General features: G+C 39.0%; 1 protein-coding gene across 5 annotated transcripts in view; it reads left to right on the forward strand.

Annotated features, from left to right (window-relative positions):
- Positions 1-2854: 2854 nt before the first annotated feature.
- USP16 (ubiquitin specific peptidase 16) overlaps positions 2855-26661 on the forward strand; it is a 29974-nt gene continuing 6167 nt past the window's right edge. The window contains exons 1-15 of one of the 5 annotated variants that reach the window (XM_030806323.1): positions 2855-3014; positions 3952-4014; positions 6107-6208; positions 8838-9016; positions 13058-13161; positions 14499-14602; positions 15498-15685; positions 16560-16655; positions 17249-17379; positions 17684-17771; positions 18821-18899; positions 20234-20325; positions 20693-20749; positions 21779-21955; positions 25042-25705. In XM_030806323.1, coding sequence (XP_030662183.1) covers positions 6148-6208; positions 8838-9016; positions 13058-13161; positions 14499-14602; positions 15498-15685; positions 16560-16655; positions 17249-17379; positions 17684-17771; positions 18821-18899; positions 20234-20325; positions 20693-20749; positions 21779-21955; positions 25042-25705 — 2020 coding nt within the window. In that variant the 5' untranslated portion in view covers positions 2855-3014; positions 3952-4014; positions 6107-6147. Of the gene's footprint in view, positions 3015-3241; positions 3291-3951; positions 4015-4909; positions 4947-6106; positions 6209-8837; positions 9017-13057; positions 13162-14498; positions 14603-15497; positions 15686-16559; positions 16656-17248; positions 17380-17683; positions 17772-18820; positions 18900-20233; positions 20326-20692; positions 20750-21778; positions 21956-25041; positions 25706-26661 lie in introns of those variants that run through there. The other 4 variants (XM_030806326.1, XM_003263817.3, XM_030806324.1 and 1 more) reach the window with 4 other exon arrangements.

Below are 26661 nucleotides of genomic sequence, written 5' to 3' on the forward strand. Positions count from 1 at the left end.
TTCATGCCCTTTCTTAGTTCCCACCCCGTTCTCCCCAAAGTTAACCAACTGTTCTGATTTTTCCCCCCACCATACTTATTTTTCTTGTTCTATAACTTCATATGGTTGGAGTCATGCAATAGATATTTTTGTGTAAGGGTTCTTTCACTCAGGGTAATATTTTCATCTGATATCATGTGTATCAGTTTCTTTTGATTGCTCAGTAGTATTCCATCATATGAATATACCAGTTTCATTCTTGTTTTGATAGAAACCTGTCTTCAGTTTTTTGGCTATTATAAATAAAGCTGCTGTGAACGTTCTTATACAGCATTTTATTACTCATGACTTTCTTTTCAATAAATATTTATCGAGCACTTACTATATTCCAGGCACTTCCAGGTACTAATTATAGCCATGAACAAGACAAAGATGTCGCATCTCTCAAAGAGCTTCTATTTGCCCATTTCTGTGTATGTATGAAGAGGGCTAAACATAAAGGTAAAAATGAAAGAAAATTATGGGCCGGGCACGGTGGCTCATGCCTGTAATCCCAGCACTTTGGGAGGCTGAGGTGGACAGATCACCTGAGGTTCAAGACCAGCCTGACCAACATGAAGAAACCCCGTCTCTACTAAAAATACAAAAATTAGCTGGACATGGTGATGCATGCCTGTAATCCTAGCTACTGGGGAGGCTGAGGCAGGAGAAGTGCTTGAACCCGGGAGGCGGAGGTTGCGGTGAGCCAAGATCACGCCATTGCACTCCAGCCTGGGCAACAAGAGCAAAACTGCGTCTCAAAAAAAAAAAAAAAAAAAAAAAAGAAAATTATGGCTGGATATGATAGCTCATGCCTATAATCCCAGCACTTTGGGAGACCAAGGAGGATCACTTGAGCCCAGGGTTTGAGACCAGCTTGGGCAACAGAGAGAGACCCCTATCTCTACAAAAAAAACACAAAAATTAGCCAGGTGTGGGGGCGTGTGCCTGTAGGCCTGTAGTCCCAGCTACTCAGGAGGCTGAGGTAGGAGAACTGCTTGAGCCTGGGAGGTTGAGGCTGCAGTGAGCTGTAACTGCACCACTGCACTCCAGCCTGGGCAACAGAGTGAGACTCTGTCTCAAAAAAAAAAAGAAAATTACCAGATAGTGGATAATTGCTGGGCAGAGAAGTAAAGTAAGGTGATGTGAGTGATCAGATGACTGTTACTTAGATTGCCCTGTAACTGGAAGGAAGTGACTTTTAAGGCATGTATAGAGGCTGGATGCGGTGACTCACACCTGGAATCCTAGTGCTTTGGGAGGCTGAGGCTGGAGTATCGCTTGAGGTCAGGAGTTTGAGACCAGCCTGGGCAGCAAGCTTTTGTAGAGACATGGTGACTTCAAAAAAAAAAAAAAAAAAAAAAGTTAGCTGATGAGGTGGCACACACTTGCAGTACCAGCTACGGGAGGCTGAGGCATGAGGATCACTTGAGCACAGGAATTCAAGGTTACAGTGAACTATGACTGCACTTCAGCCTGGGCTACAAAGCCAGACCCTGTCTCTAAAATAAGTAAATTAAAAATGTGTGAACAGAATGACAATAAGATAAAAACCCCGGAAGATCAGCGGGAAGAGGCTTTCAGACAGGAAGCACATGGTACAATGACCCTAAGGCTCTGTTTTAAAATGGGTGGAGGCAAAAAGCCTGCATTTCTGGAGCTTGGAGAAGAAAGCTTTGAAAAGTTATCTCATCCCACTCCTGTTCTTTCTTGCATGAGAGCTGGAGCCTATGCCCTACCACACATCCGTGGATATGCCCAGGATTTGACTTGGGCCTTCGAACTTTGCACAGTAGATGCTACTAACTTTTTGAGATAATACATTCGTGGGGGCTCAGTCCTGCCTCATCTAAATCACCTGAGACCAAACAAGGACCAGCCCAATATCTCTTGGACTTTAATGTCATAATGTTGTCAGAATACAGAGAAAGATGAAACTAAGCCGGGTCCGGTGGCTTACGCCTGTAATCCAGCATTTTGGGAGGCCGAGGCAGGTGGATCACTTGAGGCCAGGAGTTCAAGACCAGCCTGGCCAATATGCTTAAGCCCTGCCTCTACCAAAAAATACGAAAGTTAGCTGGGGCCAGGGCTCGCACTTACAAATTTTCAAAGAATGAACAGTAAGTATTTGAAAATCCCCTCCTCCCCCGCAATTTATCTGACATTGTCTTTCGGTTTTGCTTTAAAAATTCACTCTCGCGGCCGGGCGCGGTGGCTCACGCATGTAATCCCAGCACTTTGGGAGGCCGAGGCGGGCGGATCAAAAGGTCAGGAATTCGAGACCAGCCTGGCCAATTGGTGAAACCCCGTCTCCACCAAAAATACAAAAATTAGCCGGGCGTGGTGGCGTGCGCCTGTAGTCCCAGCTACTCGGGAGGCTGAGGCAGAAGACTGAACTCCAGCCTGGGCGACAGAGGGATATTCCGTCTCAAAAAAAAAAAAAAAAAAATTCACTCGCTGCGTTTTTTATTCTGACATGGTGCAGGAAGGTAAATTCAAGACAACTTACGTACTCAGTTTTAGAAGTCGACAGGATAGAATTAGGGAAACAAATTTAAGCGTTCCCCCCTTAGCCTCCAAACGTCATGTCTTCCAGAAAGGTAACAACCATCTAGGAAACTCCAAGGCTCAGACCACCACGGGATGCCCACACTTCAGATGCATTTATATAACTTCATGGTTATGTCAGAGTCCAGAAAACCCATTGACAACCAAACCCCTAAGCCCGAACATCCGTCGCAAGCCGCACGCAGGCGCAGATTTACTAGCGTCAGACCCGATGGTCCCGGGAGGTGGGGGTGGGGGGTGGTGGTGGTGGTGGTGGTGGTGGTGGCCCAGCCACTTCCCATAATGCCGCATTCCGGAAATTGTTGCTTTCCAGGGGTCACTCTGGCTTCGACTCCGTCGCTCTCAATTCGTCACCAGGAGGAAGACGGAGCTGGCTGCCCAGCCCAAAGGCCCATGAGGGGATGCAGTTATGGGCTCTGTCGCCGTGGGTGAGTTCTGGTCCTACTGCCTGGCAGTCGTCGCTCGCCTGGCTTCCTGCGCTGGGAGAGCCCCTGTTTTCCGCCCCAACTTCGTTCTCTTCTTGAAGGCCCCTCTCCTTAAGCGCGTAACCCGGCTACTTTCCGGCACTACGATCTCATTGGCTGCATGTCCTGTCCGTTCCAGAAGCTGGCCAATGAGATGCCGCTGCTGACGGCCTGCTCGACCCCGTGGACCCCGAGGTTCCCCCGTGGGATCGGAGCAGTTAGAAGGGGAGGAGAGGGAAGGTGTGGCAGGCGCCGAGCAAGTGGGTGGGTGGCGCGTGGCAGGGACTACCCTATGGGTTGGGGCTGGATTTGCAGCCGTGTTCATACGACTGGTAGGAAAAACAGGATCTGTCACTTATCCGATTGACTATACCTAGGAGAGGATTGACATAAGCAAAACTTGAAAGCCACGTTAAGACCTGCTGACAAAGTTTTCCACACGCTTACATTTTTAATGGAACGGAGTAGGCAGGGGAAGACTGGGAGGGCAGAGAGAGAAGAGACTTGGAATAATATGAGAACCGGCAAGACTATCTTTGATTTAGATTTTGTATGGAGTCCTGCGAAGAGTCATTTTACTAAGACGTTAATGCTCATCCTATGACAGTACTTGGGAAGTGTATTAAGTTTATTGATGTTTTATAGCTGATGGAAGTCACAATATTCTCTCCTCATGCCTCATTAGTTGCCTTTATAGTTGTCAGAACTTTACTGAGGCTCTTTCCGCAGCACTGGAGTGACCCCTCTATGTCCTCTGCCTGCAGTAATTAACAATTCGTCTTTCAAGTTTTCCTATGGAGTCTAAGCTGCTGCAATCCTCAAACCAAATTTACTAGTGCTGTCTGTCTTCGCTACTGCAGACTTCTGACTTCTTATTTTTCACCCTTTTCTTTTTCACCAGAACTTGTTTGCTTCATTCTTATGTACCTACCTTTGCACCTTGTAATCATCCTTTATGCCTCAGGTACTATTCTATTTTTCTATTTCAATGCAAGAAGTATTTCTTCAGGACCTGCTATGTACTAACATTATGCTAGATATTATAGGCAGTTCCAAAGCGATACTTGAAATCATTTATTTTTCTAAGAACTTTAGATTCTGCTTAGAGAAATAACATAAAGCCAGATTAAAGATTTAAGAAATTCACTAGAATATGGGATAAGGGGACAAGATGACTAGAGCATACCATAAATACTGGGGAAGTTCAGTGGAGAGGTTAATTTAGAGTAGAATGATTGTCTAAGGCTTCCTTGAAATGGAGAGCTTGCAAGATTGGTAAGATTTAGATAGAACATTACAGCTAGAAATCAAAGACATCAAAGCGGGGAGGGTACAAAGTGTTTTGGAGTGGAGTACAAGAGACGGACTTGGCCAGGTGCAGTGTCTCACGCCTGTAATCCCAGCACTTTGGGAGGCCGAGGCAGGTGGATCACGAGGTCTGGAGTTCAGACCAGCCTGCCCAAGATGGTGAAACCCCGTCTCTACTAAAAATACAAAAATTAGCCGGGCGTGGTGGTGGGCATCTGTAATCCCAGCTATTCGGGAGGCTGAGGCAGGAGAAGCACTTGAACCCTGGGTGGCAGAGGTTGCAGTGAGCCGAGATCATGCCACTGCACTCCAGCCTGGGCGACAGAGCAAGACTCCGTCTCAAAAAAAAAAAAAGCAAAAAAAACCAGACGGACTTGATTGGCAGGTAAAAAGTGGTGGTCTTGGAACCCAAACATCTGCGTTTTACCTTTTTTTTTTTTTTTGTAGAGATAGAGTGTCGCTTTGTTGCCCAGGCTAGTCTTGAACTTCTGGCCTCAAGCCATCCTCCCACCTCGATCTCCCAAAGTGCTGGGATTACAGGCGTGAGCCACCGCAGCCAGACAACATCTGCCTTTTAGCTCATCGTTTGTGAGATCTTTCACCATTTTTTTTACCTGACTTTTCTCCTTGAGTGAAATGCCTCTATTTAAAGTGTTCCTATGAAAATCCGATGTGATAATGTTTGTGAAAGGGCTTTGAAGATCAAAAGCACTGTATAGTTATAACTTTAGTGGGTTTTTTTGTTGTTGTTGAGGCGTAATAGAGTCAGGATTAGCCGAGCATTGGGGCCGAATTTATAAAGGCCTATGAGTGCAAAGTTTAGGCAGTGTGGTCTGGGAAACTTAAATGCTTTCAGTCAAGAGAGTGATATGATAAAAATGGCATAACTGGGAGATGAATCTAGTACTGAGCTCCCACACTGATTAGAGTGAGTTGGATTGGAGGCAAGAACTTGGGTGCTATTTTTTGTATTTATTTCTAAAATCTATAATTCTATATAATTAGGTAGACCTGTATGTACTTTTAGCACCTTTCATGTTTTCTAAGTTTGAATTGTTGACTAAAAAGGTGAAGATTTGATGTGCAGCTAGATTTGTCATAGCCTTCCAAAGTGGTTTTGGCAATAATATAATAATGTAAATAGTTGAGAATGCAGTTGTAATCAATTTCCATTTAGCTGATACGCATAGGAAATCCTGGTGTGGAAAATGCACAACAGGGTATCATTTTTTGTATTTGGCTTTGAAGCCATTTTGGAAATTTTCTAACTCCCTTCAGGAGGTTGTTAGAATTATTTTTAATTTTTATTAGAGAAATTGTCAATTTAATTTGCCTAGACTGCAGAGCTAAGAAAGGTAGCTTAGAAGGGAAGAAAATCAGTTTTCTGATTAAAGTGCCACCATTATTTCACATGTATTTAGTGAGGAGTCAGCTTCCTAACAGTATCAAGTTCTGAGACTGTTCAAGATCTGTGTAAGATGACCAAGGTTCTCTCCTGACCTTTACATATATTGAAAACTTCTTAAGCTTGCTAAGAATCACTTTCCTATGCTATGAAAAACAGGAGATAACTATTCTATCTACTTGAGTTCCTGCTGAAAATTAGATGATTATATGTGATTGGTCTTTGTAAATTACAGTGTGATAGACGTGCATAATATATGTGGCTTAGTTATATTACTGTCTCATAGAGAAATATAAGACATACTTTTTTTTTTTGGTCAAGCTAACTTTATCTTGTTTTCTAGATTGTTATTTTGTGTCAGTAAGTAATCCATAAAGTGCCAACATGGGAAAGAAACGGACAAAGGGAAAAACTGTTCCAGTCGATGATTCCTCTGAAACTTTAGGTATATTTCATTGATTGAATCTTTAATGTTTGTATCTCTAAATGAATATGTTTTAAAATATGAAAATAGTATAGAACTGCATATTATTGTTATATTATCTGCATTTTAATATAATATTTGTATCTATATGTCATTTAATAGTCTTCTACTTTTTTTTTTTTTTTTTTTTGAGAGTCTCGCTCTGTCGCCCAGGCTGGAGTGCAGTGGTGCAATCTCAGCTCACTGCAACCTCCGCCTCCCAGGTTCAAACGGTTCTCTCGTGCCTCAGCCTCTGAGTAGCTGGGATTACAGACACATCCCACCACACCCAGCTAATTTTTTTTTTTTTTTTTAATAGAGACGGTGTTTCCCTGTGTTGGTCAGGCTGATCTTGAACTCCTGGCCTCAAGTGATTTGCCTGCTTCGGCCTCCAAAAGTGCTGGGATTACACGTGAGAGCCACTGCGCCTGACTTTCTACATCTGTTTTTTTTTTTTTTTCTGAGACGGAGTCTGGCTCTGTTGCCTAGGCTGGAGTGCAGTAGCGTGATCTCAGCTCACTGCAGCCTTTGCCTTGACGGTTCAAGCGGTTCTCCTGTCTTAGCCTCGTGAGTAGCTGGGATTACAGGTGTGCTCCACCACACCCAGCCAATTTTTACATTTTTAGTAGAGACAGGGTTTCACCATGTTGGCCAGGCTGGTCTTGAACTCCTGACCTCAAGTGATCCACTTGCCTCAGCCTCCCAAAGTGCTGGGATTACAGGTGTGAGCCACCATGCCCGACCTTCAACAACATTTTTAATAGCATATTATTGCATTTAGCAAAGACCATGGATGCATATTTCATAATTTATTTAGATAATTTTCTACTGTTACAGATTTAGGTAATCTTTAACTTTTTAGTATTATGAATGGCTCAGTAGTAAACAACTTTATAGCTAAATCTCTGTGTATATCCAAATATTTTCCTAATACACATATATAATTTTTGAATCGAAGGGTGTAAACATTTTTAAGACTCTTTTGATTCTGTTGCTAAATTGCCATCCAGAAATGTTTTACTAATTTCCAGGCCCCCTAGCAGTGTAGTAAAGTGCCCATTTCCCTGAACCTTCATCAGCACTGGTTAGTATCATCTGTAAACATCTGTGCTGATTTGATAGTTAAAAAAGGGTACCTTCTGACTGGGTGCGATGGCTCACGCCTGTAATTCCAGCACTCTGGGAGGCTGAGGGGGACGGATCACGAGGTCAGGAGATCGAGACCATCCTGGCTAACACGGTGAAACCCCGTCTCTACTAAACATAAAAAAAATTAGCCAGGCATGGTGGTGGGCACCTGTAGTCCCAGCTACTTGGGAGGCTGAGGCAGGAGAATGGCGTGAACCTGCGAGGCAGAGCTTGCAGTGAGCCAAGATTGCACCACTACACTCCAGCCTGGGCAACAGAGCAAGACTCCGTCTCAAAAAAAAAAAAAAAAAAAAAAAAAAGGGTACCTTCTTTTTCTAGTTTCTATTTCTTTGACTACTGAGATTTGGTAGTTTTTCCACCTGATCTCATTTGCATTTATATTTCTTTTCTTGGTGCAAGATCATTGGACATAAAGCTAATTATGCCACTTGACTAGTTTCTAAACCTCCAGTGTTCCTGAAACAACTCAGCAGTGTAGAGTGGTTTGCAAAGCTCTTTACTTATCTTTGCCCCAACAGAGTTTTCAGCCTCAGGTTCAACTGCTCATTTTTACACGTTGTTTAACTCCATCATCTGGGGAGACAGCATGCACTTTTACATGTTTTTGTTCTTGGCACTGGCATTTTCAGATTGCCCTTCACTCCCTGAGGTCGCAGTTTAAAGTGTGAGCTATGTATGACGTCTGAAAGACTTGAGTCTAAATTCTTGCATAGATACTCAGTAGTTATGTGGGCACTAAATCTTAGTTTTCTCATTTGTCATTGGAAATAATAGTGTCTTCTAGGGTGACTGTAAGGATTAAATGGGATGATGTATTCAAAACATTTAACAAAGTTCATAGGACGTATTTAATTAATATCAGCAATTTTTATTACTATTATTATCTTCTAGGATTGCACAGATGTTACCTCCCCTGTGAAACTTTTGGTGACTTTAGCCTTCTCTTGTGCTGTTATACCATGTTTCGGAGATTCTTATACATTAATTTATTTAGCTGCCTTTCCTTCTGGAATGTGAGCTACTCAAAGAAAACAGCTGTGACTTGGTCAATTTTGGGCTCCTGAGCGTCTAGCACAGTGCCTGCCCTATAGTAGGTGTATTATTGACTGAATGAAGGACTTTTTCTACAAATCTTTAAAGATAAAGAGAATCATAAATATGATAAAGGGCCTTAATTTAAAGGAAATAGCCGAATAAATTGAAATGAATTTGTAGTGGGGGACAGTGGTGGTTATATTTAGGACTTCAAGAAAGCGAAACTTCACAAATTTGTATCAAATCTCTTTCTCACATATTCATCTCATATTATTCAAATATCAAACAATTTTAAGTTCAGAATATCTTAACAGTTTATAGAGTAAATTTCATTTTTGAAATGTGAATCAAGGGTAAGTTCTGAGATTAACTGAAGAAAAGTCATTTTTGACCTTATATATTCCTTGTCTATTATTTGTTTTGGTAGAACCTATGTGCAGACACATTAGAAAAGGATTGGAACAAGGTAACTTGAAAAAGGCTTTAGTGAATGTGGAATGGAATATCTGCCAAGACTGTAAGACTGACAATAAAGTGAAAGATAAAGCTGAAGAAGAAACAGAAGAAAAGCCTTCAGTTTGGCTATGTCTTAAATGTGGCCATCAGGTATGCTTACGTTTTAAGATCAATATGGGGTTTTAGAAAACTCTTTGAACTTACTTTAGAAGGTATTACCTGAAAGTACAGTATGGGTAAAAGGATACTAGTAACATAGATCATGTTCTCTGGGGAACCAGTTCTGAGTCTGAGATGTGTGTATAGGTGGTGGAGTGTTCTCTGGTACCACACCAGTAAAAGTAAGGGAAGCAAGATTAAGCATAGGGAGAAGTTGAATGAAGAGGCAGTGGCAACAGGGTCTCAGCCAATCCCACAGTGATCTCTTGCCTGAATTGAGGCAAGGAGCTAGACCTTTCTACCTGTGCATAGACCAGTCATTGGATGTGGCCTGCCCCTAGAGCAGGAAGTAACCTTGGGCAAGGCAGCTCCCTTTTGTTGAGACTGATTCCTGGGGATAGATGGACTAGACTGTGAGCTCTCAGCCGGCCACATTCTCAGCACCTGGGGGAATGAGTAGTACCTTGATCTTTGGCAGTGAGGGCATGTCTGGCTGGCACATCACAGTGTCCACCAGCTCACAGTTATTACCCTGGTACTGAAGTCAGGGCCTCTCAGTTACCCTTAGTGGTGGCAAGTTAAGCTTATATGTTAGGAAATTGGGCTACTAGGCAGTAGTCATGAAGTCATGAGGCTTCAAGATGAGGCAGATAGCCAGTTTTTTGTTGTCTTTTTGAGATGCGGTCTCACTCTGTCACCCAGGCTGGAGTGCAGTGGCACAATCTTGGCTCACGGCAACCTCCACCTCCCAGGTTCAAGCAGTTTTCCTGCCTCAGTCTCCAAGTAGCTGGAATTATAGGCGTGTGCCACCACGCCCGGCTGATTTTTGTATTTTTAGTAGAGATGGGGTTTTGCCATGTTGGCCAGGCTGGTCTCAAACTCCTGATTTCAAGTGATCCACTCGCCTTGGCTCCCTCAAAGTGCTAGGAGTACAGTCGTTGAGCGACTGCGCCCAGCTAGGATTTTTTTTTTTTCACATGTTTTCAAGTTGAAAATCTTATTGAGGTTATTATAGATCCACATGCAGATCTAATAAATAATACAGAGAAATCCCTATGCATTTTGCTCAGAGTCCCGCAGTGGTAACATTTTACAAAATGAGTATAATATCACAACCAGGGTATTGAGATTGATACAACACACCCATCTCAATCAGATCTCCTGAGTTTGACTTCTCTTTTGTGCATGTGTGTATGTGTACATGTGTATTACATTCTGTATACTTTTGTCACCTGTGTAGATTATTCACCACCATAGTCACGATACTAAATAGTTGAATATCACAAGGATCTCTTGTGTTGCCCTTGTATAATCATACCCACCTCCCTACTGCCACCACTCCCTCCAGCCCCAGGCAACCACCATTCTATTCTGTATTTCTAAATTTAGTCATTTCATCAAAAATGTTATGTAAATGGAGTCATACAGTGTGCAACATTTGGGGATTGGCTTTTTCTTTTTTCTTTTTTTGAGACAGGGTCTCACTCTCTCACCCAGGCTGGAGTTCAGTGGTATAATCACGGCTCATGGCAGCCTTCACCTCCCAGGCTCAAGTGATCCTCCCACCTCAACCTTCCGAGTAGCTGGGACTGCACCTGTATGCCACCACTCCTGGCTAATTTTTGTATTTTTTGTAGAGATGTGGTTTTGGTATACTGCCCAGGCTGGTCTTGAACTCCTGGGCTCAAGTGATCCACCCCCCTGGGCCTCCCAAAGTGCTAAGGTGATAGGTATGAGCCACCATGCCCAGCCAGGATTGGCTTTTTCACTCAGCATAATCACCCGAAGTTTTATCAAAGCTGTATCAAGTTTGTTCTTTTTTTATTACTGAGCATATTTTATGGTATATATGTACCACAGTTTGTTTTTACTGTTTACCGGTCGAAGGACAACATCTGGGCTGATCCCATTTTTTGGTGATTACAAATAAAGCTGCTATTAACATTTGTGTACAGGTTTTTGTGTGAACTTAGATTTCATTTCTCTAGGGTGAATGTCCAAGAGTGCAATTGCTGGGTCCTAGGCAATTTAATATTTAGTTTTTTAAGAAACTGCCAAACTATTTTTTCACAGTGACTCTACCTTTTATATTCTTACTAGCAGTGTATGAACGGTTCACTTTTTCTTCGTTTTTGCCAGCAGTTACAATTGTCACAGTTTTTTTAGCCATCATAATAGTTATATACTGATATCTCATTGTGGTCAGTTAAAAAAATCTGTATGTGAGAAAAGAATATTGTTTACTTGTGTTTGAAAGGTTTAATTGTAACCTTTTAAATACATATGGTGAGTATGAATAGACTTTGCTATTTCAGTTTTTCGGAATATATTTTGCGTTACAAATTTTACTTGCTACCTTTTTAATTCATAAGAGTAAGACATGTCAGTATTAACTGTTAACTTTTTTCCCACTAGATACCTTTGGCACTGTTAGCTAATGATTCTTAACTGTTGTATCAAGACAACTATATGTTTCAAATGATCTCAAATGATGTTGTAATTTTCAAAAATCGTATCAAATGTTAATTCATTTGTTTTGTAATTAAATGTTGAGTGGGATAAGTTAAGCGAATAGTGTTTGGTATCATAGTTAAGGAATTAGAAACTACCAATGTATATTTCTTCTCCAAAGTATATCTCTAGCTGCAATGGAAACAGGACCGGTTGTTGTACTGTGTTCCAAAAGTTGATAGACTGGTTCCAGTAGATACACAGTGAAGATATGTTTCTTAGCAGTGATCTGACTAGCTGGAAGCAGAAGTTTCAGTCATGTTCTTTTATGAATAAGTCGATACATCTTTTAGGTAAAAGTCTCCCATTTACTTGTTTAAGTAGTGCTTTTTGACCACCTTCTGTGTTCTAGAATATTTGGTAATAGATTAAGTCTATTGCTTTGAGCCTTTGGGATTTATAGACCGGGTGAGAAAGGATATAAATATCAACAGTTAGTACAAGGTAAAAAATAAGGAATCCACTAGGAATTTATGCCATGTTTTATAGAATTTGTTTAAAGGAAGGAGACAGTATTTTCTCATCTGGGAGAGAAGTATAGGCTTCTGGGAGGAGGTGGCTTTTGAGCAAGATCTTGAAGAGTGGATGGGATTTGATTAGGTAGCAGTGTTCATAAAGGATTCTGAATCAATAGAATAATGTGAACAAAATTGCATAGTTGTGAAAAGTGCTCAGTGTGTGTTTAGCTGGTCGTTGGTATGTGAATAAGAGAATGTGGGAGTTAACACTGGAGAGATATGTCGGGGTCAGAGGGTGTCAGATTGTTTATTAGGAGTTTAAGAGAGCAATTCATAATTTTTGAACTGTGTATGAACAGAGCTTTGTTTTAGGAACATTAAACTGAAAGAATATGCATGTGAAGAAGGAGGCTGAAGTTAGGGGAATGTTTAGGAGACTGTTAAGGAATCCAAACCAGACTTCACGAGTGACTGCATTAGTGTGGTTTAATTTGGGCTGGAAAGTTGGAGAGGAAGAGTACTTTGGGTGCGTGGTTTTCTTTTTTTTTTTTTTTATTTTGAGATGGAGTTTTTGCTCTTGTTGCCCAGGTTGGAGTACAGTGGCGTGATCTTGGCTCACTGCAACCTCCGCCTCCTGAGTTCAAGCAGTTCTCCTGCCTCAGCCTCCTAATTAGCTGGGATTACAGACATGCGCCACCACGCCCTGCTGATTTTTGTATTTTTAGTAGAAACAGGGTTTCACCATGTTGGTCAGGCTGGTCTTGAACTCCTGACCTCAGGTGATCCCCCGGCCTCGGCCTCCCAAAGTGCTGGGATTACAGGTGTGAGCCACCGCACCTAGCAAGTGCCTGGTTTTCTAAATACTTTTTGACTTAAATGTTCTCAGTTGCCTGTGCATATTTAAGTTTTAACAAAATACTGATTCCAGAATTTAACATTTTCTTTTCAAGATTGTAAGAATGGCAGAATTTCATGAGCCACTTCCTTGTTTATGATAGATTATGCATTCTCCCCTCTTGCTGAACTTTTATGGCTTTGAGGTTTATGATTATGATTTTTTTAGGGCTGTGGCAGAAATTCTCAGGAGCAGCATGCCTTAAAGCACTATCTGACGCCAAGATCTGAACCTCACTGTCTGGTTCTTAGTTTGGACAACTGGAGTGTGTGGTGAGTTTCAGTTCCTCTGCCTCTTGGGTGGAAATTATTTGAAATATTAGAGAATGGAAATCTTTAAATATGTTTAAGAAGAAAGCAATTTAAAATTTTCGTAGTATGTTTTAAAATACCATCACTTTCACAAAGCTAAAGAATGTAGTGTTATGAGAAGCTTTTACTTGTACGTTTGCACAAACCCAAAAGTTGTAACATAGAAGACTTAAGAATCTTTCCCCCTTTGTTTTTCTTGCTTGTGATATTATAAGGCATACAGTGGAGACAGGGATGCTAAGAACAAATTTCAGATAAACAAGATTATAATAAAATTTTGGCTATGAACTTTCATGAAAATAAATGTCAGGCTGGCATGTTATAGATGCTGTGTTGTAACATCATTAAAACAGAGTTTTACGTCTTAAAAATCATTTTCACAGTAGTCTTCACTGAATGACATCTTTTTTTTTTTTTTGAGATGGAATCTCTTTCTGTCGCCCAGGCTGGAGTGCAGTGGTGTGATCTCGGCTCACCACAACCTCCGCCTCCCAGGTTCAAGCAATTCTCCTACCTCAGCCTCCCGAGTAGCTGAGATTACAGGGACGCACCACCACGCCTGGCTATTTTTTGTATTTTTAGTAGAGACGGGGTTTCACCGTGTTGGTCAGGCTGGTCTCAAACTCCCGACCTCGTGATCCTCTTGTGATCCGCATGCCTCGGCCTCCCAAAGTGCTGGGATTACAGGCATGAGCCACCGTGCCTGGCTTGAATGGCATCTTTCAATTGTAAAAGTTGTTACTTTTGTCTGGCTAACACGTTGAAACCCCATCTCTACTAAAAATACAAAGAAAAATTAGCTGGACATGGTGGCGGGCGCCTGTAGTCCCAGCTACTCAGGAGGCTGAGGTAGGAGAATGGCATGAACCCAGGAGATGGAGCTTGCAGTGAGCCGAAATCCTGCCACTGCACTCAGCCTGGGCGACAGAGTGAGACTCCTGTCTGAAAAAAAAACAAAAAACAAAACAACAAAAAAAAGTTGTTATTTTTGTTATTGTAATTCTGTATTTTGAAATATATGTAGACAAATATTTTGACTTCAATGTTATAACCAGTAAAGCAAAACATTTGGAGTATTCATCGTACTACTTATGTGCAGCTATAATTCTGGCTAATTTTATTAATAATAAACCAGAGTTAATATGCATAGTCTTCTTCAGGAAAACAGAATTTTTACGTTCAGTTTCTTTAATAGAATAAATTGGCAGTTACACACTTTGGATTCCAGGAATTATTATTTGTCTCCCCCTTTTTAGTTGTCATTTTGTCATTTTTCATCGCTGATTTTTGGCTCACAGGTGTTACATATGTGATAATGAGGTCCAGTACTGTAGTTCAAACCAATTGGGTCAAGTGGTTGATTATGTTAGAAAACAAGCCGGCATTACAACCCCAAAGCCAGGTAAAGTAATTTGTTTCTTTAATATACACCAAATGTTGATTTATGTATCTGCTGATACTTAGATTTGTTATACTCCCTAGCATTACATACAGCTGAGTAACATTAGTTATGGTTGATTTCAAACTATGAAACTATTTTTGGTTTAACTATAAGGTATTAGAAGGGATGTGAGAAGTGATCTAGTCAGATGTGATGAAGGCCATAGACTAAGGTAATGACCAATAGGCCTGTTCCAGTAACCCTAGCCAGGCTTACTATAGACCTGCCTTAGACTGTTCTTACTGTAGTACATTTTATAATAGCAAGATTTCAGTCTGTCTGCTGGGATAACATAAAAGTGAAGTATTTGTGATTCCTTCTAATGGTCAGATATTTCTTAGGTTCTTTCCATGCATAATTAAATTAATTGTCTGACATACAGCGTTTGCTTTAAGCATATTTTTTAAGTTTTTATTGTCACAAGTATCTTTGTCAGAGCCAGAATTATTTGTTTTTTAGTTTAGGATTGATTTTTGACACACAGAATTCATTAAAAAATTTATTTCATGTCCACGTTCTTGATTGTTTTATATTCTTAATTTCACAAGGTAAGATGTGTTCATTTGTAGAGAATTTTTGGGCAGTAAAAAAGGGAGATTTATACCAAAGCACATACTGTTTGGTTTCATTTGTCAAACTAATGCGTACTTTAGGTCTGAGTATTTTTTGTTTATTGGGATTTTTTTTTTTTTGGATGGCAATTTACCTGTATTTATTTAAAATCAAATGGGTGGGTGGTTTGGAAATAATGACTCTAGGTAAACTCACAAACTCTAGTACTGTTTCCCAAGTATACTTCTGCATTTGATATGACTATATCACACATTTTACTAAATCTTTTCTTCTTTTTTTAAAGCAGAGAAAGATAATGGAAATATTGAACTTGAAAATAAAAAATTAGAAAAAGAGAGCAAGAATGAACAAGAGAGAGAAAAGAAGGAAAACATGGCTAAAGAGAATCCTCCCGTGAATTCTCCTTCCCAGATAACTGTGAAAGGACTCAGTAATTTGGGAAACACGTGTTTCTTCAATGCAGTTATGCAGGTACATTGTCATTTTTTTCCCTTTAAAAAAAACTGTTCTTTTCCTCGTAGAATCTGCTACTTACATTATTGAGTTTTTTTCCCCCTAAGTAATTTATTTCTATGTATCCAAATAAAGCTTTCTTTTTTTTTTTTTTTTTTTTTTTTTTGAGACAGGGTCTCACTCTGTCACTCAGCTGGAGTGCAGTGGCAGAATCTCACTGCAGCCTCTGCCTCTTGGGCTCAAGCAATCCTCCTACCTTAGCCTCCAGAGTAGCTGGGACTACGGGCATGCGCCACCACTCCTAGCTAGTTTTTGTGTCTTTTGTAGAGACGAGGTTTTGCCATGTTGCCTAGGCTAGTCTTGAACTCCTGGGCTCAAGCAGTCCACCCACTTTGGCCACCCAAAGTGTTTGGATTAAAGGCGTGGATTACACCCCGCCTGGCCAAAGAAAACTTAAGGAAAGTTTTTTGCATGACAGTAAGACAGTTTGGTGAGCACTCGGGTGCAGTGGGTTTGAAACAAATATTGCTGCTGCTTTCATGGAGTTTGCACTTGGGTGGCGGAAACACAGGATAACCTCGTACAGAAGCAAATATGTAGCTGCAGATGGTGGTAAGTGGTTGTGAGAGAATCATGGGGGAGGATTGGGGATAGCTACTTCTGATTGGGTGGTGGGAGAATGCCCCACTGAGGTGATGAATAAGCTCAGAACTGAAGCAGTTGTTACCCAAATAGTGTAGGGAAGAGAAGCATCTGTAACTTCTCATTTTCCAAGTGTAGAGTTGTCATTGTTTGTCATGATTTTCTGTTTTGATAGGATAGACACTTAAGAAGTATTTGAGTTGATTTGCCTTTAAATAATTTTTCTCTTTTTTTTCACCCTTCATTCTAGAACTTGTCACAAACACCAGTGCTTAGAGAACTACTAAAAGAAGTGAAAATGTCTGGAACAATTGTAAAAATTGAACCACCTGATTTGGCATTAACAGTATGTTCTTTAAACTTTTCTAGTCTGTAACTTTCCTCTCTGAATGTGTTTCCTAAATTATTTTAAATAATTGACACTCATTTCCACCGTTTTTGTTTGTTTTGTTTTACTTTAGGCTACTGAGTTAAACAGTTTCAGGCTAATAGAAGTTATAAGGAGCCTTTACATCTGTTTGCTCTGTGTGTGCTCTGTTTTTCTATGCTCGAGTGTTAAGCTTCCTTCTTGGGAATGTGTATATGTTTGCGAAGCCTTAGGCTTACATTATTATTTTTAACATCTTTAAGGTGACTTAAGAGCTGTGTAACCAAATAAATATTGCCTTATCCATTTTTATTATTTACATTTTGCTTTGGCTCTTTCAACTCTTAGGTAGTAAGTGCTCTGGATAATCTAAAACTAAAACAGTAGAGCTGAATTCTGCATAAGACAGTCTGTGACCAAACAGTTTCTATCTCTTTTGATGTACATTTTAAACTTTTAAATGGGGCAGTTCTGTCAGGAACATTGGCAGTATATGTTAACTAATTAGATTTTAGTAAAGTCAGTGATTCCAAAATTTGACTGAAGAAAGTAATTTCTTTTCCCATATTCAGGAACCGTTAGAAATAAATCTTGAGCCTCCAGGCCCTCTAACTTTAGCCATGAGCCAGTTTCTTAATGAGATGCAAGAGACCAAAAAGGGGGTTGTGACACCGAAAGAACTCTTTTCTCAGGTCTGTAAAAAGTGAGTATCCACTTCAATTGTGCTTTCAGTGCCTCAGTGAGATGCTGAGAAATAATATTAATAGTAAATAGTAAAATATAAAAATATTAATAGCATTACATTTAGTCAACCCACTATATACAAAAGGCATAGGTTTTTTTCGTTTGGATTTTAAAATATATTTTATGTGATAGTTACATCTCCCAAGGGTGTTAATGGACTAAACAGAAATTTGTAGAAACCAGAACCTCTGAGATTTGGGATATGATCCAAAGATTTCTTAGTAGACTGAAGATTACTTTTCTGTCTTTTTGTTTTTCTCTAGAGCAGTGCGGTTTAAAGGCTATCAGCAGCAAGACAGCCAGGAGCTGCTTCGCTATTTATTGGATGGGATGAGAGCAGAAGAACACCAAGTTAGCATGTTATGACCATTGTATTTTATAATCTTATCTTCATAAGCTTTCTGTCTCATTTGATACCTTATGAGTTAAAACAATGAAAGCTAGTTATTAAGGCCATCATACTTTTAAATTTTTTCTTACACCAGCTTTTTCAACTAGTATGTTTTCACCATTAGAATGAATCCAGAGAATTAGCAGTGATTCTCTTTCTCATGATGGCTTAAGTTTAGTTGATGTTTACAGCATTAATGTTCTTTAAAGATTCTGTTGTACTAACCTGTACGAAGAGAGCTGCCAAATATTGGAAATTGTTTCTCCCAAACCCAGGTGCAGCACACGCTTACTCTTAATTCTGAGTCTAATTTAACACTGTTTTTTGAACCTAGGAAGTATTTTCATTTTGTAAGAGTCGGAACATTTGTTGCATTTTAAAATTTTTTTTACTTGCCAGGATATAAAATAATGTATTTGGGGATATGAATTAATGAGTACTAATAATAATGATAATAACTAATATTTATTTTGCACTTATTTTTATGCCAATCACTGTTTTCAGTGTTTTGTATTAATTCCCTTACTTCGTTCTCACAAAGTTTCTGCGAGGTGGATACTGTGATTTTTTCCTATTCCATAGATTGATTCCATAGCCTAGATTGGCTGTAGAGAAGTCCAGTACCTAGTTTAAGGTCCCCCAGAAATAATGGAGCTGGGCTTTAAGCACTGGAGTCAGACCCTATGGCTGTCATGTAATCATTCTGCTTGTAGGACAAGCTATTTCAGTTTCTTCTCAAAGGAGGTGGGCATGTTCTGAAAAGCTTTGGTTTGAAGAGGTTTAAGATCTTGAAATGATAAGATAATACCTTTATTCAATGGTTAGTGATTGCTTTGTGGCATAATTCCTTTTTAGCTCCTTGAATTAAGTTTGAACATGTGACTTTGGAATTACTTAGTAAATATGGGGAGCTGTATCCTGATCACTTTCTTGACTTGATTACATATTTTCTAAGGAAAATAAAATTTAAAATTTAATAGTATATATATATCCATTTTATTACTTTTAGAGAGTGAGTAAAGGAATACTTAAAGCATTTGGTAATTCTACTGAAAAATTGGATGAAGAACTAAAAAATAAAGTTAAAGGTAATGTCTGTCTTTTTGAACTAAAACACTATAGTTGAATTCCTCTGTACCTTAGGACAAGATTGCTGGCACATGTATTTCCAAGTCCACAATTGTTAATGTATAATTTCTCTTTATCAACGTTGATTAGTAAAAATTATCCAGTGCTCCAAAAGTGAACAGTTTTAACCCATGGTGTATTCTTTTTATGTATTAAAGATAGAACTAAGATGAATTACAGTTTTACTTTTCAAAAGCTTAAAATTATAATTAGCAGTAATGTATGAATTATATTTGTTACTGTGAGTTGTCAGTAGTTGGTTTATTAATCATGGCACCAACTTAGTTCTTATTATGTGGCATGTAAAGATTTAGGACACATCTGCCCAGTAGAACTTCCTATGTTGATGGAACTCTTCTTTGCTATATCTTTGCTGTTCCATATAGAAGCAACTAGGCACGTGTGGCGCCTGAAATGTGACTGGTGAAACTGAGGAACTACATTTTTATTTTTATTTAATTGTAATTAAATTTAAATAGCCACAAGTGACTAAGGGCTACTGTATTATAAAGCACAGATTTGAATCAACTCATAGCAATTCTTTGCCTCCTTGGTGCCCTTTAGAGCCTGGCCAGTAATGGAGAGAATTACCCCCGCTGGCATTTTCTGTCAGAAAAGTGTGATTCTGCATAAATTATCATTTGAATAATGCTTATAGGTTTCACGTATTTGGAAAATTGGCTGACCAAGTAGTAAAATTATGGCTTTTAGTTATATTAAACTTATCAAGATTATTTCTGGGAGCATAGGAAAATAAAAGGAAGATTTTGTTTGAAATATTTTCCTGAGGTTTTTCTTTTGTTTTTAAAATATCAAAGGAGTTCAGTCTTAGAGTTCACAAAACAAGTTACATGCATTTTCTCTTCCAGTGTGCTACTCTGGTATCTTTTATCAGTCTTGAATGTTAGAATGTTAGAGCTAGAACTAAGGAACTAGACTGTCATTCAGCCTACTCAGAGCTGTTCATTGTATACTAATGGAGAGAGAGAGAGACATAGAAGTCTCACTGACTTGCACAGTTTACTTCCCACTGACTAGATCTTGGATAAGGACTTTTTTGTCTTATTCATAAAAGGTGATTGTGTTCAATTATGTTATGCTCAGAGGTGGAATATGTAATACTGACTTCTATCGCATAAAAAAATAACGGTGATTATGAATGGAGGCAGAAGTCTGTGGGACAGGAAATTTAAAATAAAATTTTAGAGTTAGATAGGTAAGTAGTTTTAGCTTTTCTTGTTTAATTAATTATATAAAGGTAATTGGTAATTGATAGACTTTTTTTTCTCCATAGATTATGAGAAGAAAAAATCAATACCAAGTTTTGTTGACCGCATCTTTGGTGGTGAACTAACTAGTACGATCATGTGTGATCAATGCAGAACTGTAAGTAGATGTCATGTGTACTGGGTTTATTCACTGATATTCAACAGTTTATCAATTGTTTATTTCAAAAGCAGAAATCTCTACCTTCATAGGATATCTTTTTAAACTATTCAGATGCTATTCAGATGTGCATGGTTCTTTGTGGGAAATGTCAGCACTCCTTAAATCTTGAAGAAGTTAAACATTTTGATTTATTTCCCCCAACCCAAAGTCCTCAATGTTGTGTAATTTTTCATTTCAAATTTTCTTAAGCCTTTGTTTATTTTAAAACCCACCCTCTACCCCCCATCCCACAGGGCAGGGAGGATCTTACTATGTAACATTTACAGTATTTACATTTTTACACTGTCTTTTTTGATTGGTTAAGGTCTCCTTGGTTCATGAATCTTTCCTTGATTTGTCCCTCCCAGTTTTAGATGATCAGGTAAGACTATTGAGTTTATTTTATTCAAGTAGATTTTTTTTCCTGTAAGATTTTATGGGGGGAAGCCTTGTTACTCTTTTTAAGTTTGTATATTACTAGCCCATGCAGAAATTTTTCTTAATTTGAGGTAGAATAATTTTTAGGATTTGAATAAAGAACAGGGTAACTACTTTTAAAAACAAGGATGGAAAAAAAGATGATGTATTCAGAATTCTATACAAGTAATTAGTTTGATTGGTTTCCATACAGGGAAGTATTTTCCTTATATTAAAATTAATACTTATTTTTGTTATTTAAGACTAATCACGAATCCCTGGCACACCTAAGTTCATAAGTGTTTTTTTTTAAATTTATTTTATTTTATTATTATTATACTTTAAGTTTTAGGGTACATGTGCACAATGTGCAGGTTTGTTACATATGTATCCATGTGCAATGTTAGTGTGCTGCACCCAGTAACTCATAAATGTTAAATGAAGAGTATTATTTTGTTTTAATTTGGTTCCTTTTAAGTAGTAGTAGGAAAAAAGAAGAGATGTTATGAGTATTGGATAAATCATTCTTCAACTTCGTATGAATTATGAGACCCTTGGCTTGTTACTTGGCAATTAAAGTCTCACCAAACTTTATTTTCTCTTTTTCTGAAACTGTCATATGCATGCAAAGAAAGAAAAGAATAAAAAAGAATACACCGTGGTGACTTATATAAGTCACTTAGAAAATGTATTTGGAAATGGACGTATTAACAGTGTGACACAGCATGTATCTAATAAATTTCGTTATATTTCTATTACACCTGCATATGATGTTGCCTTTTGCTGTTTTCTTGGTTTGCTTGTTTTCTCATTATGTGAAGATTGCTTTCTAATATATGAGATAAATGAATTTTGTCTCATCTATTTTCAAATAGTGTGGAAAAAAAAGCTAGTATATAATAGAAGTAGAAAAATATTTACATAGCATGGATTTTTTTTCACCAAACGGTAGTTGTAAAATTTTGTTTTTGACCTATGTTATCTGTATTTTAAGAGTGGTAAGAAAAGTGTAAATGATAAAAATCTGAAAAAGACAATGGAAGATGAAGATCAAGATAGCGAGGAAGAAAAAGATAATGACAGTTACATAAAAGAGAGAAGTGATATTCCTTCTGGAACAAGTAAGCACTTACAGAAAAAAGCAAAGAAACAAGCCAAAAAGCAAGCCAAGGTGGGTAATTAGGAGGAAAATCATATGCTTCTAATTTTATATTTTGAACTATTGAGTTTGTAGTCTGAATGACACTGGTTAGACATGTCTGTTATTTTAGATACAGCACTTTCATTTGACAATTACAGAATTTAGCTCATTTAGTATTCTCTGCTGGGAAATTGCTTTGAGTATATGTGAAGAAAACGTCATGGTTCTTTTTTTTTAAATCCTGCATTGCTTGTAACAAGTATTTGTAGTAAGTTTAATTAACTTAATTTTTTGAGTTAATATTATTGACACCCACAAATTTAAAAATATATAAAGGTAAACAATAAGTCCCCCTCCCACCACTGTTTTTTTTTTTTCCCCTGAGATGGAGTCTTGCTGTGTCGCCCAGGCCGGAGTGCAGTGGTACAATCTCTGCTCACTGCAACCTCCATCTCCCAGGTTCAAGCAATTCTCATGCCTCAGCCTCCTGAGCAGTCAGCAGTACAGGCACATGCCACCAAACCTAGCTAATTTTTATAGTTTTAGTAGAGACAGGGTTTCACCATTGTTGGCCAGGCTGGTCTCAAACTCCTGACCTCAAGTGATCCGCCCTCCTTGGCCTCCCAAAGTGCTGGGATTACAGGCATGAGCCACCGCACCCGGCTGACCACCACTTTCCTTTTATGACAAAGATAAACACTTTTGTTTTTTCTTACATATCCTTCTGGAGTTTCTTTTGGAAAATATGAGCGAATACAAATATGCAGTCTTGGTTTTTTTCCCCCCTTTCTTACCATTCACACCATTCTGGATTGTGTTGTTTGTTTTTACTTAGATTCTTGGAGTCCTTTCCATTTTAGTATATAAAACTTCTTCTTTTTTTTTTTTTTTTTGAGATGGAGTCTCACTCTGTCGCCCAGGCTGGAGTGCAAATGGCGAGATCTTGGCACACTGCAACCTCTGCCTCCCAGGTTCAAGTGATTCTCCTGCCACAGCCTCCCGAGTAGCTGGGATTACAGGCATGTGCCACCATGCCTGGCTAATTTTTGTATTTTTAGTAAAGACAGGTTTCGCCATGTTGGTCAGGCTGGTCTCTAACTCCTGACCTCAGATAATCTGCCCGCCTCAGCGTACCAAAGTGCTGGGATTACAGATGTGAGACACCATGCCTGGCCCTTTCTTTCTCTCCCTTTCTTTTTTTTTTTTTTTTAACAGTTGCATGATTCTGTGTTATGGATGTGCCATAATTCATTTAACCATTTCTCTATTGATTTAGGTTGTTTCTAGTCTTTTGCTATAATGGTCAATGCTCTAGTGAATAACCCTATACATAAGTCATCTGTAGGGTAAATTTTGAGAAGAGGGATTGCATTTGTAGTTTTGGTTGATACTAATTGTCCTTCACAAAGGTTGCTCCTGACCCTTGACAGCTGTGTGTTATCAAACTTCCAGATTTTGATTAGTATGTTAGATGGAAAATATTATCTCAGTGCGGTTTTATTTTGCATTTATTTTAATATCAATTAGATTAAGCATATTTTTATGTTTCAGAGCCATTTGCATTTCATTGTCTTTGAAGTTTTTGCTTATATTCTTTTCTCATTTTTTATTCATGTGTTCCTCTGTTTTTATGGAAACACATCAGAAAATGTTTGGGTCCCATCCTGTTTGCTGCCCTTCATTCTTCTGGTATTACAGAGTAGCTTCACGGGGGCTGTTCTTTCAGTTCTTCCAGTTACAACCAGAAATGCCTTTGGGTTTTCAGGCATTACAGTAACAGGAATCTTGATGAAATGCCTTCTTTTCCTCTATTTGGAAGTAGGTTGCAAGTGGCAAGAGTGATTTTAAAGGGAAAAGTTCTTTACTCTCTTCTGTATGTGTGGCTACGTTGCTTCTTTGCTAACTTCAGGCCATTTTTTTTCCCAGAGTACTTTTGTCCATTCCTCTGACCAAAGCAATCCTGTACTTGTGCATCCTTGAGTTTTCTTTCAAGTTTTTTTTTTTTTTTTTTTTTTTTTTTCTCTCAGTGAAACCTTGACCCAGTAACTCATATGGATACATTTCTTTCTGTTACGTGTGGAGTCAGACCCACCGTATGGTATAACATTTGACTGCCTGGGTTTAACAGTCTTAGTACTCTGCCTGGATTACTTCTCTTAGCACAGAGACCATGTCTTGCATATTTTTATTTCTACAATAGGGTGATTTTTTGATGGTTGGTGATGGTTTATTCCTGATTTCATTTAAATAACTTTTTCTTTCTTTTTTGGGGGAACAGAGTCACTTTGTTGCCCAGGCAGGAGTGCAGTGGTGTGGTCTCAGCTCACTGCAACCCCCACCTCCCATGTTCAAGCGATTCTCCTGCCTCAGCCTCCCAAGTAGCTGGATTACAGGCGCACACCACCCATACGTGCATTACAGGCACGCCTGGCCAATTTTTGTATTTTTAGTAGAGATGGGTTTTCACCATGTTGGCCAGGCTGGTTTCAAACTCCTTACCTCAAGTGAGACGCCCTCCTTGGCCTCCCAAAGTGCTGGGATTACAGGTGTGAGCCACCGCACCTGGCCTAAATAACTTTTCTTCATAATTTATTTATTTATTTTTTGAGACAGAGTCTTGCTCTGCCACCCAGGCTGGAGTATAGTGTGCATGATCATACCTCACAGTAACCTTGAACTTTTGGGCTCAAGTGATCCTCCCACCTGAACCTGCTGAATAGCTGGGACTACAGGTGGACACCAACGTGCCCAGTTAATTTTAATTTTAATTTTTTTTTAGAGATGGGGTCTCAGTATGTTGCCCAAGCTTGTCCCAAACTCTTCAAATGATCCCCTTGTGATCCTCTTGCTTTGGCCTTCCACAGTGCTAGGATTACAGGTATGAGCCACTGTGCCCAGCCAATTTCTTCATAATTTTTTTGATCCTTGATAGCAAAGGAACTTTTTAGGATCAGATTGTGAGAGTGAACTCTTCCTTAGGAAATTATTTTTGATTGACAAGCAACAAAACCGGATATAGTATATGTGTGTGTTTTCTCTTTCTTCTGTCTCTCTTCCTCCTTTTCTCCCGCTCTTTTTCTTTCTTTATTTTTTAATGCCATATACTTTTTACCCAGAACCAACGAAGACAACAAAAAATTCAAGGAAAAGTGCTTCATTTAAATGATATTTGTACTATTGACCATCCTGAAGACAATGAATATGAAGCTGAAATGTCACTTCAAGGAGAAGTAAATATTAAATCCAACCATATTTCACAAGAGGTTGTTATGCATAAAGAATATTGTGTCAACCAGAAAGATTTGAATGGCCAAGAAAAAATGATCGAAAGTGTAACTGACAATCAAAAATCCACAGAGGAAGTAGATATGAAAAATATCAACATGGATAATGATCTGGAGGTTTTAACATCTTCTCCCACTGACTGTACTAGGAATTTAAATGGTGCCTACCTAACAGAAGGGAGCAATGGAGAAGTGGACATTTCCAATGGTTTCAAAAACCTAAATTTGAATGCTGCTCTTCATCCTGATGAAATAAATATAGAGATTCTGAATGATAGTCATACTCCTGGAACAAAGGTGTATGAGGTTGTAAATGAAGATCCAGAAACTGCTTTCTGTACTCTTGCAAACAGGGAAGTTTTCAATACTGATGAGTGTTCAATCCAACATTGTTTATATCAGTTCACCCGAAATGAGAAACTTCGAGATGCGAATAAATTGCTTTGTGAAGTATGCACACGGAGACAGTGTAATGGACCAAAGGCAAATATAAAAGGTATTTTAATGCTCTCACTGTAAGTAAAATTAATATTCAGGGGCACATTTTGCGCTGCATAGGTAGAGTACTCCTAATTGTATTGGGATTTGGATGGCATGAATAAGTGTCCTTTTCTGTGTAAATATTTTAATAGAAGGATGGAAGAAGTAGGACTTTATTGAAGTGGCTAATATACTATGACATCCCAGCAGCAGTTAAATGGGACAGTTTTCTCCCTGACATCTCTCCCTGTGGGTAAATTATCCCCTTGGAATGCAGTCACCACAGCATCCTGACACATAGTGGCTATTTTTTTCCACCCTTATCTCCTTTGCACCCAGGATGCCACACTTGAATTTATCAGTGAACTAATGTGACATGCCCAGTGCAAAGCACTGGGAAGACAGTGCTTTCTTACAGTCTTCCTCAAATGGGAAAAAGGATCATACTGACAATTTCCCTTATCTCCCCACTGCCTTTTTTTTTTTTTTTTTGAGTTTGGGTAAATAGGATGTAGAGGGGCCATGGATTCCTAAGGATTTTTACTAGAATTGTTGAAACATTTAAAAATTCTAAGTAGAATTTTATTTATTTACATGTAGAGACAAAAAGTAAGCCTGTGTGTGTGTGTGTTTGTGTGTGTGTGTATGCGTGTGTATATATATATATATCTCATATGTATGTGTATATATATGTGTGTGTTTTTTTTGTTTTTTTAGACAGAGTCCTGCCCTGTCTCCCAGGCTAAAGTGCAGTGGCCAATCTCAGCTCACTGCAATCTCCACCTCCTGGGTTCAAGAGATTCTCCTGCCTCAGCCTCCCAAGTAGCTGGGACTACAGGCACCTGCCACCACACCTGGCTAATTTTTGTATTTTTAGTAGAGATAGGGTTTTGCCACATTGGCCAGCCTGGTCTCAAACTCCTAACCTAAGTGATTTGCCCGCCTAGGCCTCCCAAAGTCCTGGGATTACAG

Source organism: Nomascus leucogenys, chromosome 25, assembly GCF_006542625.1.
Source record: "Nomascus leucogenys isolate Asia chromosome 25, Asia_NLE_v1, whole genome shotgun sequence".
In the NCBI taxonomy this organism is placed as follows: Eukaryota; Metazoa; Chordata; class Mammalia; order Primates; family Hylobatidae; genus Nomascus; species Nomascus leucogenys.